This window comes from Mercenaria mercenaria, chromosome 14 (genome assembly GCF_021730395.1).
Source record: "Mercenaria mercenaria strain notata chromosome 14, MADL_Memer_1, whole genome shotgun sequence".
NCBI classification, from domain to species: domain Eukaryota; kingdom Metazoa; phylum Mollusca; class Bivalvia; order Venerida; family Veneridae; genus Mercenaria; species Mercenaria mercenaria.
The window spans coordinates 14,844,150-14,858,742 of NC_069374.1; the positions used below are offsets into that span (position 1 = coordinate 14,844,150).

Genomic DNA, 14,593 nt, shown 5'->3' on the forward strand with positions numbered 1-14,593 from the left:
CCGGGACAGCGAGTTCCGTTCCAAGTTGATATGCCCTCCTTGACAATTTGATAATAAACTTAGTGTATGAAGTCTTTTCGTTCTCAGCCTCTGCTTCCTTGGGAGAAGTTGGCAGTTACTTGCGAAATAAAGGTAGGTACTGACACAGAATCCAGGAAAACTGACCAAAAAAGGAAACACATTATATATCTGGTGGTGCTGTGAAAAATAGGCCATTGTTTATTGCAAATTTTATGCCATGGATACCTGGGTACAATGATAAACACAAAAGAAATTTTGAATATGCTTTTATTCTGTGTAACTTAGTGCTATTATTATCTTAATCTAAATTATATGTCAAAGTTTACTGCCTTAATAAGCAATTTATGTTTAAGCTGTAGCAATTTGCTCACCCGCTTTGTCATAACAACATTTCTATTATGACCTTTAATAAATCAGTTTTTTTCTTCAACGATTTTATTCATACAAGAGATCAATTATTCATTATTCAATTTGTACCAATACTAGATTTTTCATTGTATCCTTTGAACTGATGATGAACAAAAACCCAAAATATTTCACTGGCATCTAGTATATTATTGAAATTGTGATGTTTATAGTGCAGTAGCTTTTAGTTAATCAAATAGGATACTTTAATAGTACGTTTTCAATTTTATTCAAACAGACTGGAACTGAACATTCTTTTTTTTCTATTTGCACCATTTCCTTTGTGATTAATGTAAAACTGGAACAATTGCAAGAAGCTTGTATCAAGTTGAAAATTTTATTTCATTTATGTAAATTCATATAGTCGCGTAGTCCGTATTTCTTTCCATTGTCGTATCAAGTTACAACTCGTTTCCAATTTATTTTTTCGTATTTTGTCCTTTTCCTTGGCTCTTGCTGCAAATCTTCAAATTCGTTTCGCATATTCCATGATAACATACCTGAAAAATACATAACATAATAAATGTGAAATTAATACACTCCAAACAAGCGGCTCTTTCTTAATGTAAATCATTATGTCTTACTACCATGATCAGGTAATATACTTTACAAAAGGTCTACATCATCATTTGATATACTGCATGTATCAGACTGCTATATATAGTATGTTTGTCGTTCTCCATTGAGCTGCAGTTTGTTAATATGATATGCCCCCATTATTCACAGTATAATTACGAAAATGATGCTTGTGTTGTTTACTTGATGTAAACCTAAGTTGGAAAATAAAGTTTGAAAGGAAAAACAACAGGTTACGGGTGACAATTTAGAATGATGTTGGCCTATGTTTTAACGTGAATTTACCACAATGGCTATAGACACCGTCTAGACTACGACCAAGCATATATACAGAACATGTATATAAAGTTATCAAATTGACATAATAAATGATTCTAAAACAAGTTTTGGAAAGTGTAACAAAGTCAGAATTAGAATATATTTGTTTATTTAACGTCACAACGACACAATTTAACAGGTCACATGGCGACTTCCCAGCTTTTGATGGTGGAGGAAGACCCAAGGTGCCCCTCCATGCATAATTTCATCACGAAACGGAATCTGATTAGAATCACGGGTTTCCGTAAGCCAGCTGAATGGCTTCTTCACATGAAGAATTCAACGCCCCGAGGGAGGCTCGAATCAACACAAGTAAGGGGCAAATGATTCGAAGTCAGCGGCCTAACCCACTTGGCTACGAAGCCCCTGTCCGTAGTATAATATGACAAATAGAGTTTGAAAGCATTCTGTGATGAAGTGGTTTCTCAAATATCTGCTTACATACAAAACTTTAACCCAAATTTTCCTCGAGTTATATTACTTGTCCTCTGGAGTCGCAAATCCGTGATACGCAAAATGGTGGATCAAACAGTAAAATGAGACTGATTTTAACCTGAAACAATAAAAGTAATTTATATGTGAGCCGCGACATGAGAAAACCAACATAGTGGCTTTGCGACCAGCATGGATCCAGACCAGCCTGCGCATCCGCGCAGTCTGGTCAGGATCCATGCTGTTCGCTTTCAAAGCCTATTGGAATTGGAGAAACTGTTAGCGAACAGCATGGATCCTGACCAGACTGCGCGGATGCGCAGGCTGGTCTGGATCCATGCTGGTCGCAAAGCCACTATGTTGGTTTTCTCATGGCGCGGCTCATGTAATGTTTAGAAAACCGAGCAACCTGGTTTCCTGCAGGATCACCGCCTTTGTTCGCACATTTGGTTCCATCAAAAATATGGTCTAGGAAATAAGGTGTATCATCACAACTTCCATCCTTGGCACAGCTGAGAAGCGGCAGGGGATCGAAGATACCTCCTGGTCCACTTTTAGTCTGGCATTTGTCAGCTTCGACATATCCCGTTTCCAAAACATTGCTTCCCTTAAATAAGATAAAATGGCTACATGTATTTAAGATTAAGAGTGAAAAATGAAAGTCCGAATGTTTTCTTATGTTAATCTTCAAATATTCAATGTTTTTATTATATGACATTACGCAACTGTTTGTTGAAGTAAAGATACAGCTGAATGAAGATATAATCAACTGCATTGGCGGCACATTTAATGATCCATTTGTAGCAACTTCACCAAAGTGCGTCTTTGTTTGATATTTTTGCAGTCACTAAGAAAATGACAAGAACAAATTGTTAAATAATCAATTTTTACTCAAAATAAAGCAATTATAATAAATATGTTCTAATACAGTATACTACATACTTTTTATGTTTTTTGTTTTTTTGAAAGACAGTATTTATATTTTTCGCGAGAGTACCCTCCCTTGAATAACTTGTGCCGACAAAATATTCCGCGCAACCTACCATTTTCTTACTTGGTATCTATTACTTACTTTTGGTTCTTGTATTCTAGAAAAAATTTAAGAAAGTCTGTTCAGTAGAAATAACTGTAGGATGTACCATTAATTACAGATACAAATTAATTGTATCTAATTCTTATTAATCTGATAACTCAAGCTTTCCCTTTATCTTTAGCCTATGCAATACAATATGTAAGGTGTGTTGGTAAGTTAACGTAGATGTATGCATAGAATTACCTACAACTTCGTCCGAAAGCTTTAAACAATTTTTGGTAACTAAATTGATGTACACGTTCAAATCTGTATGTGTAATATAAGAATATTATAACTTATAAAATATCATGACACAGCCTCTCAACGAAAATCAAAGGATAACTCGAGACTGTAGTTGCATTTTGTGGGTCACCAAACACATTGTCGATGAACTGCAAGCATCGGCATTACTAAATACAGCACTCTCAGAAACAGGTATTTAAAACGATGTTATTATACGTGGTCTAATATTCAAAAATTTACAGATCTTATGTTGGAAAACATCCAGAGTAATAATAAGAAATTTAGCCAAATTTATCTATTTCGCCAATTTATTAAGAATGTAAATGTCATTGATAACATTTTGCTCTTGTAAAATGCCTTTTGCCTACTTTGTAACTTTGTTATTTTGTATTTGCTATAAGCATTGTACAATGTTTCACGCAATAAATTGTATTGTATTGTACTGTATTGTATTAGTGTTACTAAACTTACATTTGTACACACGTAGCTATCGTTTCCGAAAAAGAGTCTACACTGATCATTTATGTCGTATTTCGTTCCTAGAAGACCTTCGCAGAAGTTGGCAAGAAATTCTTCTTCTGTTGGTTTATTGGTATAAAGGCACGTTGCTAATTCAACACTTGTCAAGTTCAAACTGAAAGACAAAAAGTTAAAACCGTTTTCTTTTTTTAAACTGCTTCATTGTAAATGTATCCATCGCATGCCAGTGTAAAATGATTCCATATTGTAATAACATAGCTTTGTATAATGTTGTAATATATAATTGCTATCGTTGTAATGTTTGTTATAAAATCTAAAAAAAAATCGTTTAAAACATTGAAAAGATACTGTTTGTGGTCGAGTCGCTGATTTGTGCGTCTCAGTTATGGATATTTAAACATGCTGACCATTTAAAAGAGTATCAGAATTGCAATCAGAAATTGTACCGGAATCATAAAGTCTTGCTTATAAAAATGATCTGTGTTGTGCACAATATATATATATATATATATATATATATATATATATATATATATATATATATATATATATATATATATATATATATATATATATATATATATATATATATCACTTCTTGGTGGCTGTACTTCATTCTGATTTGCTTGCAAAATCAGTTATAGTGTCATAGGGTTGTCGATTTTCACAATACCATGTAAATGTATTATTACTTGCGCAAAAACACACCCCGTGTAAACGTCAATGACAACAAGGGTTGATATGTCTAGGTACTGGCGTGTTTTATGACAGAAAGTTGGAGTAACATTAGTTTAATTTTATCCTGTTTTAAATGATTTAAAGATACAAAAACATAGTCAGATATTTTGTACCTCAAGCAAAGGTAATCTGTTTTCAAAGACAATAAATTTTCAAGTTTTGAAAGTAACTTTGTACTACATGTATTTACTTACAACGCAAAGTAATTCGCTATGTCTTCTCCAGAGCATACCGACCACTTGTAATAATCAGGGAGGGATTCCAGCTTGGGTACGGGTAATGGTGACATCACATTCAATTTCTCTGCTGGACATATTTCCGTTACATCATGAAAGCATCCAATGCTGAAAAAAATGACAGGTTTCTCTTAAAACTACTCATTGACAAATAAAAAGTGGAAAACCACAGATCGCCCAACACGACATAAACGAAAATGTTGCAGGCTCGGTTTGATTGAGCCTGTTTATGGATGGCAGTGGAAATGCAAGCTACTGTCCACGCCCTCTAGCCCCGGGTAGCGCAGAGTTGGAAATATGATATTTCTGTCAAAAAAACGCTTACAGCTGCAAACTATGTAATGCAAGTTAAACCCTTACCCTTCTAAATTTCTATAATGTAATGAATTTGTCCATCTTTCAATTTGGACAGTACCATTAACTACTAAAAAGGGTGCTTAACAAAAGAATACTGACTGAATAGCGAACAGTGCAGATCTTGATCAGACTGCACGAACGTGTACCGTGCTTACTGTAAAATTGCAAAATTACAAATTCTCGAAATGTCCACCTGTTCTTGGCAATGAATATACTCGTCAATATTTGAAGACCAGTCTGACATAAAGCTATAGAATGTTTTTTTCGGGATCCAAACAGTTAGTTCAAAAACGTTTTAATATAGGACTGTCAACATTTGCGAAGTAGCATTTTACATTTAACTATATGGCATTTAGCGTTCGGTTTGTACCACGTAGCATTAGGTGTTTGGCATTTAGCATAAAGTTATTAGCATTTAGCATAAAGTGCCGTTTGCCATTTAGTAACTGTCATTCAGCATATATATGGCCAATCGGCATTACAATTTGACATTTTACATCTACGGTTTTATAAGTAACAGAGTATTTCATATATTGCGGCTTCATTTTTCAAGATCCAAATATAGGTTATACCTCCTTCTAAGAGTCTGCGAGAGTGGTGGTAGCACCTTTTTGACTTTTAACCATTATCCTGCTATATTTCTATAATAAACTTGTCCATCATTCAAATAGGACAGAACCATTAACAATTACAAGGGGTGCATACAAACAAGATACTAACTGAATGGCGAACAGTGCAGATATGATCAGACTGCAAGGATGTGCAGGCTGATTATGATCTGCACTGATCGCAAAGGCAAAATCACTCGTGTCCAGCATAATAAGGGTTAACAATGACAATTTTATACCGAAAATGCATTTTCTATGTGTAAAAATCTGTTAAAATCATAATTTCGAAAATAAAACACAGGGAAAGTGAATTCTCTCATGTGAGAGTATATGCCCGTATCTAACTTAACGCCGGTACCGAAACCTAAGTTTTGCTGGGAAGTAAACGAATAGCTCAAAATTTTACTAAACCACCTAACTCAACACAAACCCAAATGATATCGATCTACATGTATCAAATGTCTTCCTACGTACTTGTGTCCGATCTCGTGAGCTATTATCCGATCTATAACCGGATATTGGAACGCAGAGAATCCATTTCGTCCATCAAATCCTGTTGATGCAAAATCGTTGCAGAATGCTCCAATGTACGCAATTCCTGAATAGATTCGTACAAAAACACATTTAAGACTTGTAAATTCAACGTCTACATTCAAGTTATGCATACAAGGCTATCAAACCTTTATCAAATATTGAAAAATACACCTCTAAAATTAAAGTAAGTAAGTAAGTAAGTAAATTCTACAGAAAACATTATTAAAATGTGCCATAAAATGTGCATTTTCATCTGTTTCAATGTGAGATCAAAATATCTTTTACCAAGCGAGAACCAGATGTAATCTTTTCACGAGAGGCGCATGCATGTTCATGTGTGTACGAGCGTGAACTAAACAATTCTTACAATCATCCTATACTCATTATATATTCGGTAGAAATCATCGATACGGCATGTACTTCACGGAAACAAACAAAAATCCGTATTGCACTTCCGAAATCCAATTCCATGTCATGCCTGTGCCGAGACTACATTCATTGATAATATATTATTCATGAGAAATAGTTCTTTGTTTGAGATGAGTTTATACCCTTTTGCTGTTCATTGCAACAACAAAATACGTGGGTTTGTAGTTAAAAGAATTATTGTAAGGACTCTCGTGGATTTTACAAGTCCGAAAACATTCCAGGCTTTGCAAAATCCACCCAAGCTAAATGGAATACCACAGATCAAGCTACTTTTATTATTATCACCAATTTTATTTCATGTCTTTTCAAATGTTAAAAATAATTGCACAGTTTTCAGTAATAATATAACATGGGCCTCGTGCAGGAGTCCAGTCACTGGTACAATACGGAATCAGATATTTATCTAGTACAATACGAACTTTGAATTCCTTCAGCTCGTTTATTTGTAAAATATAAGCCATATTAATTTTGCAGAATTTCCCTGAAATTTTTAAAAGGATACTTACCACCAAGTTCTTCCCTTCGGTCGAATGATGTTACATTGCCCTCAATAATATAAAAGTCAACCACGAGTTTGTCCCTGTAAAATGGAGACAAAATGTCACCGCATCGCCAAGCAAAAATAAATTTTAATTCAACATCTGCAGCAACGCTGCGTGAATATCAACGGAATTTTTGTTGTTACATCGCCCTTTAAAACGTGCTAAACTGGTTTGAAGTCCAAAAGAAGGAGTAAGCGTTAGGGCTTTTAAAATGCATGTAACTGAAACATTATTTCAGGTATGAATCTGAACTTTACATGTTTTTAAAGTTATTTTAGATGTACATGGTATTCATAACTAACAAAAAGCCTCTATGGCCGAATGGTTAATGTCGCTGACTACGAATCACTTGTCTCTCGCCGCTTTGAGTTCGAAACCTCGTCTTGTGTGTAAAATTCTTAATTGTGAGGAAAGTAATCAGCTGGCCCTCTTTCATAGGTCGGTGGTTCTACCTAGAGGCTTATCCGTGCATGGAATAATGTACAAATGGTCACCTACGGACGCTCTCAATCATCATAAAATACGGAAAATAATAAAACAAAATTATATCGGTGTAACTTAAGTCCAAATAAATATCTGAAAAACAAGCTTAAGAAGATAAACAAGAATTACCCTGTAACAAAATGTAAAAGGTCATATGGTTGTTGCAAGCCTTGAGTTAATCCGTACTGGTAAAGACCAAAGTCAATCACAAGCCCCCCAACATCAAAAAATATGTTGTTGTCACCGCTATCAAATATATTAGTTATCAAATTGCCACCTTCGTCTCTGTTGTTCACAATCGCGGTTATGTCATAGTACGTACCATCCGATTCCTGAAATAAAAACTCCTTTCACTGCTTGTCGAAATGACTATAATTGTGATAATAAATAACATTCAATTTGGTTGGTTTTTCTTATGTCCATCCCTTGACGTATTTTAACTTAGTAAGTTTTCTTCGATTCTGTACATGTTCCATTACTTATTTGATCTCCACAAGTAACTGCCAACTTCTCCACAGAAATAAGAGACGGAGAACGTTTTAAAACAAATAGCATTGATATACTCCCTCTCCCTCTTTCTCTCATTTCTATTGTTATGCACCATTTATATATATGTACATACATTTTTTGGCGGCAACTCCACGCTCTCTAAGTATGGTAAGAAATCTACTGGGTAATTTACTCCGTCTGATGAAGTGATGCTAGCTCCCAACTCCTTTAGATTTGCATAATACAGTGCCACCTGTAATTCAACAATTATATTAACCAAATCAAATGAAAGCGTAAGATTTTACAATTTAAGTAGTTTATCACTGTTCGGGCTTTCATATGTGTGTACGTCAATACAGATAGATATATTTACAAAGCATACTACCCATAGGCTATACGTTTTCTACCAACCAAGGGAGCATGTCCGTACTGGCTATAGCGAGAGGAAAATCTAGTTTAGATATGATATCGGTCCAATGGCGGCTAGGTATGATCGTACTGGTTTGAAACAGAGACATTTTCTTATTATATATTTATAGATACAGTTCCGTTGCTTCAAGCACAACGAAAGCGACGCAATCTGACTTGAAAAAAAGAAAAGATTATTTCGAATAAGTATTCGTATTGTACTTACTTGGTTCATTGTCAATACAAAGAAACATTCTATTTCATCAATCGCAGCTTGTATATCACCACCAACAAACACCACAAATCTAAATAAAGGACCACAATTAGTACGATATGGAAGAAGTGGGCAAAAATATATGTACATATTAACTGAGCAATTCTTATTCACCAGAGATTCAATATTTAAGTCCTAGGACGAACGGGGAACCATTACAGACCGCTTATATATACGATAATTTTACAGAATTTAAACAGGTATATTTTAATAAACATGAGTACTTCACATTTATACTCGCTTGTTTGTTAATACTGATGTACTGACCTTTCTAAAAAGGCGACATCTATCATAACTCTTATTTTTATAATTGCTGTATCAGTCTCGATATTTGGAACAAGCAGTTTTGGTTTCTTCCCTTCCGGGGCAGCCCTACGATTTATGGCACCATTTTCTGTGGCCGTTCTGCGATGTCGAGTTTCCCTTTCCATTTTACTTTGGATAGACTCTGAAAAGATTCAAATTTTACGCAGAAATAATACTCTTCCATTCAGTTTGACTAATCATTATGCCGTTGACGGTACGAGAATAAATTAATTCGTAAACAAAATTTTTATCTTCGACGTATTCTGACGTCACGGTAAACTGCAAACATAAGCGTTATTTATCACATGTATCAATTTCATCTACAGTATGGTCATGCTTATTTGTTATATACATGTTGAGTGTTCTTTTATTACACAGAATAATAAAACATTGACTAGACATTGGTGTTTTCTTCAAAATCAGCGAAATGCAAGAATTGTTTTATTTACCAAATTTTCATAATGTTGTTTGGACAAGTTTTATTTAGCCTGTATAAATGATATATATCTAATTTATCAAATACCACCTTTATGTTTTTAATCAACGCTTAAATTATGAGTGGTTCCAAAAACTAGTTTACATACTTTAAAACTACTTTGAAACTATATGGAGAAGCATTATGAAGTTAAAAGAAGTGAAAAGTGAAACTTCAGAGAGAGACAAAAATGCGAAAAAGATTGACTTTCGGTGCAATGTGAGGGAATGGAGATTGGGGAATGAAGGGGGGTGGGGGAAGGGGTTGGGAAGAGACAATACAAAGTAACAGAAGAGATGGTTAAGAAGAAAATCTAATAAAATTAGATGTTGTACTAGGAAATCAATCCAGTGACCACGAACTTTGGGGTCTCAAGAAGCCAAAAGATGTTTGCCCTGCCGCTTAAGTCAATCCTCGTGTGGAGCCTGATGTCAATAAGTATACTGTAACACTACTATTGACCACAATGGCTTCCTGTCCCTTACAAAGTTTCTGTGGAAATTTTGGTGATTTTAAGGACATAAGTTTAGAAGGTGTAAAGAAATTGAGGTTTAACCTAAAAACCAACGACGACGCCGACGGTATGACGCGTAACATAACTCTCCATATTCCTCAAAAACTCGAGTTAAAATGATCTGATTTTACGTTTGGTGTAAATTAAATATTTTCTTTTTTTCTGCTATATTAATACACTTGCAATTATTTGAGCTCACCTCTCATCTTTTTTAATACACCAGCTGATGGAAACTGTGGAGGTATATCGTTTTCAATTGTAAGTGTTCTCCTTTCGGTAACATATGTGACAGCGTTTTCCTCTTGTTTGATACAGCGCTGAAATAAAACAGTCATGTTAACAGTAATGAAATTTACAGTTATACATGACTGCATATACATGACATCTTATGTAAATTCCCGGTCTATAATTTGTGCTATAGACTGGCCTGTAATTCAACACATGTTTGCCGCGCCAAAATTAACAAAAAAAGTAAACGAGAACAAAAAACCACTTTGATTCTTATTTCTGATGGCATGTAACAAAACAGTTATAAAACAGCCGGTCTTCTCGAATCTCAATAGTTGACAACGAGTGGCAAACCTTTCAGTTGGTATGTACTAGTAAGTATACATTAAATGGATACTATAAGCTTGCTGGTGTAAACTGTACACTTGATAAAAGTAAAAGCTGAGAGTCTGTTTCGAAACACTCTAACCTTCTATATTTTCAATAAAATATAGCAGTAATTTGCGATTATGAATGATAAGTAAGTGTCCGTAAAATCACATGTTACAAAGTTCTCTTTACATTAATTAAACCTGATATAGATATATACGTTTACATTATCGTGTAAAATCAACATTTCTGATGCATTGGAAGTTTTCAACAAAGGTTTAGTATTGTAATGAAAATCTTACCGTAGTACAACTACCGCTCTCGCAATTATCAATGCAAGTTGTAGAACCATCCTCAGACTGTAACAACTCAATTTTCTGGAATATATATATATATAAATATATATATATGAATTTCCTCTACTATATATATACTAGTATATATATTGCTTGAAAGACCTCTTTTTTTCTTTGCACATAATGTAATAAATACTTTGTCATTTCTTAACAGTATTTCACTGAGTTTACCTGGCCAATGTTGACTTGTACTCAACTCTCCCTAATGGTAAATTCGAATAGTCAAATCTGTCAAATTTACACCGTCCCAGAGGAGGGGACTGTTGATTGTTAGAGACAGGGGCGGGGGAGTCATCTCGAGTCTTATGCTTACACAGAGCTAACAGGGTGGTAAAATATCCATCTTCATGCTCATTGGCTCAGTGTACTATTTAAAAGGGATTATTTCAGTGTTACATTTAAGGATGAGTAATGACCACTTTAAGCATGCACTGCTGAGCGATTTACTTTTCACTATGAAGAAAAATATGTAAACAACAACAAATACAGTGAAACTAGCTGAATATTTCTATGAAATGTTGTAATCACAGGTAGTTTCTTGATTGATACAAAACTGGCAGCAAACTGTACAATTTCTGAAATTATGGTCAAGATTACTGTTTTTTTTTCTATGTAAGCATATATTTCGATACTTTCTTTCCTACTCGACTGCTTTTTATAATCTACGATTGCACAATTTAACGAATTGACCGGTGTTACTTTATATACGTGTCGCAATCTGAGACTTATGTACAAAATAGTTGTGCACAACTGTTCGTAATTTCCTGTGGTAAAATAGTCTTCTGTACGAATGAATTTGAAGAAAGAGTGCAGCATGTTGAGTGGGGAAATTTGTCCGGTTACATAATTCCGGAGAACAATTTGCTAATTGTGGGAACACTTAATGAATTACGTGGACTTGCGAGTGGAAGCAAACTATTACTAAAACAAATTTATAAGTTCGTTAGTAATCGTCAGTAATATAGATATTAAAGCAATATTTACCGCCGTAGACCTCCGTGAGGGGGGTTTGCTTATAGCCGGCAAATTTTTTTTTCTCATAGTAAGTTTCTCATTCCTCTCCCCTATCTTCAAATCTAGCTGTTTAGCGAAATCATCAGTGGTAGATGGACTTAATATGGCAGAACCAGAACTGACTGCAAAATATATCTTTATATGTCATGTATGTTTGAATTAATAAAAACACACTTTAGAACAGACATCAGTGTATCTCCAAACCAAGGAAACGATTTTCCCTCGATCTCTGGACAAATGAAATTAAAGTTCAGTTCACTATATTTTTCAAAATAATATATTATTTTTAAACATTTGAGTAACTTAAAAACAGCCGTGATATATGTTTTTCTTATAAAATGTTAGGTCGATGTTTTATACATGACCCTCTTCTGCTGCACAACTGTTTCCAAATGACTGTGCGTGTATTTGTGTCAACATAGAATAAATGGGCAGCATTTTGTGTCACCTGCAAGGAAATGTAAGGCAATACAATAAAATCTTGAATTGTTAGATTAAAGTGTTGTCTTCTGGAATGTATTGCTAAAACACACATACTGTTAAGTCAGGCATGCAAAACATCCTCAGGAAAAATACAAGAAAGTGACATCTTGCTGTTGTCTTGATCATATCTACTTAACACAAGAAGATACACAGCATTTAGACGGAAAAAAATCAACATTAAGTTTTTTTTACTTTACTTCTACAATTCTTTTCAGTGTCCTTTCGTATTAAGACTATTTGAGTGGAGATCAAACGGGTCGGAGTGTCTATTGATTTTATTCAGAGTATGCAGTAGTTCATAAAACCCAGTAATATATGAATAATCGTGAGCCATCATTTTAATGTACTATTATTATGTTGTTGTTTTTTTTGTATCTGCCGACTTGTAGGAGACAGTCATATTTGATCTGACAAGTAGTTAATTTCTGAAGGTATTTAGTAAAACTTAATGAACTCCCTACCCACTTTCTCGTTTGAAAGAAAAAAAAACGTAGTAATGTGAAAACTATGACGTTATAAAAAGTGCATGTAACACCTGTTGAATAACTACACTTTTCATTATTTTCATTAATTATAGCAGTCTTTGCTGCCGTGATGGTGTCATTGGCCGAAAAATTGTGTAGGTTTTATCTTCGTTATGAAGTGAATTAGCTATCCGGCTTGACTGCGGAAAGTCTTTGGATTTTTAACGCCCTCGTATATGGCAAGCCGTTAAATACTATGTATTCAGTTACTACAAGAAATACTAGAATATAGATATCTCCACTACGTTTTAAAGCTATCAGTAAATAAATGTTATTAAATGCCAAGAGACAGCAAGATACAATTATAAGAGCTATCTGTATAATGCAGTTTGGGAGATATCTCTCTGTGTAAAAGTGATATCTCTTTATGTTTGATAGCTAGAAGAGATAAAATCGCTATAAAAATAAACTTTTCCCTGTAGCCATTGAATAAACAGTAAAACGGCCGGCCCTACTCCCAATCGTTAAATAACGCCAAGAGAGACATCTTGTGTCTTCCTCCAGTTAACTGTTGATAAATCACTAGCAATAACTATATAATATGCTTTTTAAGATTAAATAAGGCCAATGCATTAGTTCCTAAAATTAGGCATAATTTGTTATTTTAGGCTGTTACAAATATACAACTCAGTGCTGCTTTTTCCTACCGTGAGCGGAGATGGATGGTGTTAAAATACGTAGTAAAAACACTTTAATATCGGTGTTTTCCGCAGACAGCGTTTGTCTCTTCAGATATTCCTCAACAAAAAATTATATTAGTGAAAAATAAGGTTTCATTATTGCGTGCATATTTCAATGAGAATAAACAATGAATATGCCTCCAATGACACATAAAAATAGCATTTGTTTTATTTACCATCGAATCGAAATTTACATTAAAAAGCTATTTATATTTCATGCGTAAATGTAATGATGATAATAGTCACAGTATTAAAAGTGTGCACATCTGTTCTGTAATGAACGACTATCGCTGCATGGAGGTTGTCTCCACAGTTACAGGTAAATGAAATTTTAAACTAATGTTAAAAAGTACTGTCCTGAACTCATTGAATCTACTTTACTTTTACCAAGTCGGCCGTGTCATCTTTTATTTACTTTTTTAAAAAATCGCGAAATAAATAAGTCGGCCATATCAATTTTATTTTAAAACTCATGAAATAATTTCTTCAAAAAATAAATCGAGAGCAACAAATTGTGCGAAAATTGTACGAACAACTTTGGTTGGTTTCATGATTTTTATTTTTTATTTATTTTTTGCAATAAATAAATTCACATGCCACGTTTGCACCACCGTAAAAACATGTGCCAATCCGGAATAGGGCAGGTATTAAAAACCTCATTCTTTTAATAATTTTCATTGACGGGCTTAAAGTAATATTTTCAACAGTAATACGTTTTTAGTTTTAAGTGCAAGTCCTAGCTCTAACGTACAAAGAAGAACTACCATCAGTAAGCTTTTTACAGAGGTAAAGAAAATTCTTACCTTTTACATTACGCATGGCCGACGCGCAATGCAGCAAACTAAATATCAACAGAAGCTGGAAAAATAGCGACATTTTTCCACCCATCTGTGCGATGTAACAATTTGTTGTACTTCCAAACTATATTTATAATATTTTAAAACAGAATAAAGTTTTCACGTCCGATCGTCTTGGTAATTTGACTACGTGTGAGTTGTA

General features: G+C 34.2%; 1 protein-coding gene across 1 annotated transcript; it reads right to left on the reverse strand.

The window, feature by feature from the left end:
• Positions 1 to 270: 270 nt before the first annotated feature.
• LOC123526437 (uncharacterized) lies at positions 271 to 14,593 on the reverse strand. The gene is made up of 14 exons (XM_045305581.2): positions 14,398 to 14,593; positions 11,878 to 12,029; positions 10,840 to 10,914; positions 10,140 to 10,257; positions 8,913 to 9,093; positions 8,598 to 8,676; positions 8,097 to 8,216; positions 7,604 to 7,806; positions 6,956 to 7,029; positions 5,961 to 6,084; positions 4,480 to 4,629; positions 3,539 to 3,701; positions 2,162 to 2,359; positions 271 to 926 (listed from the first exon to the last, which is right to left on the reverse strand). The coding sequence occupies exons 1-14, from the start codon at positions 14,480 to 14,482 to the stop codon at positions 846 to 848; spliced, it is 1,803 nt and encodes a 600-aa protein (XP_045161516.2). The 5' UTR covers positions 14,483 to 14,593; the 3' UTR covers positions 271 to 845.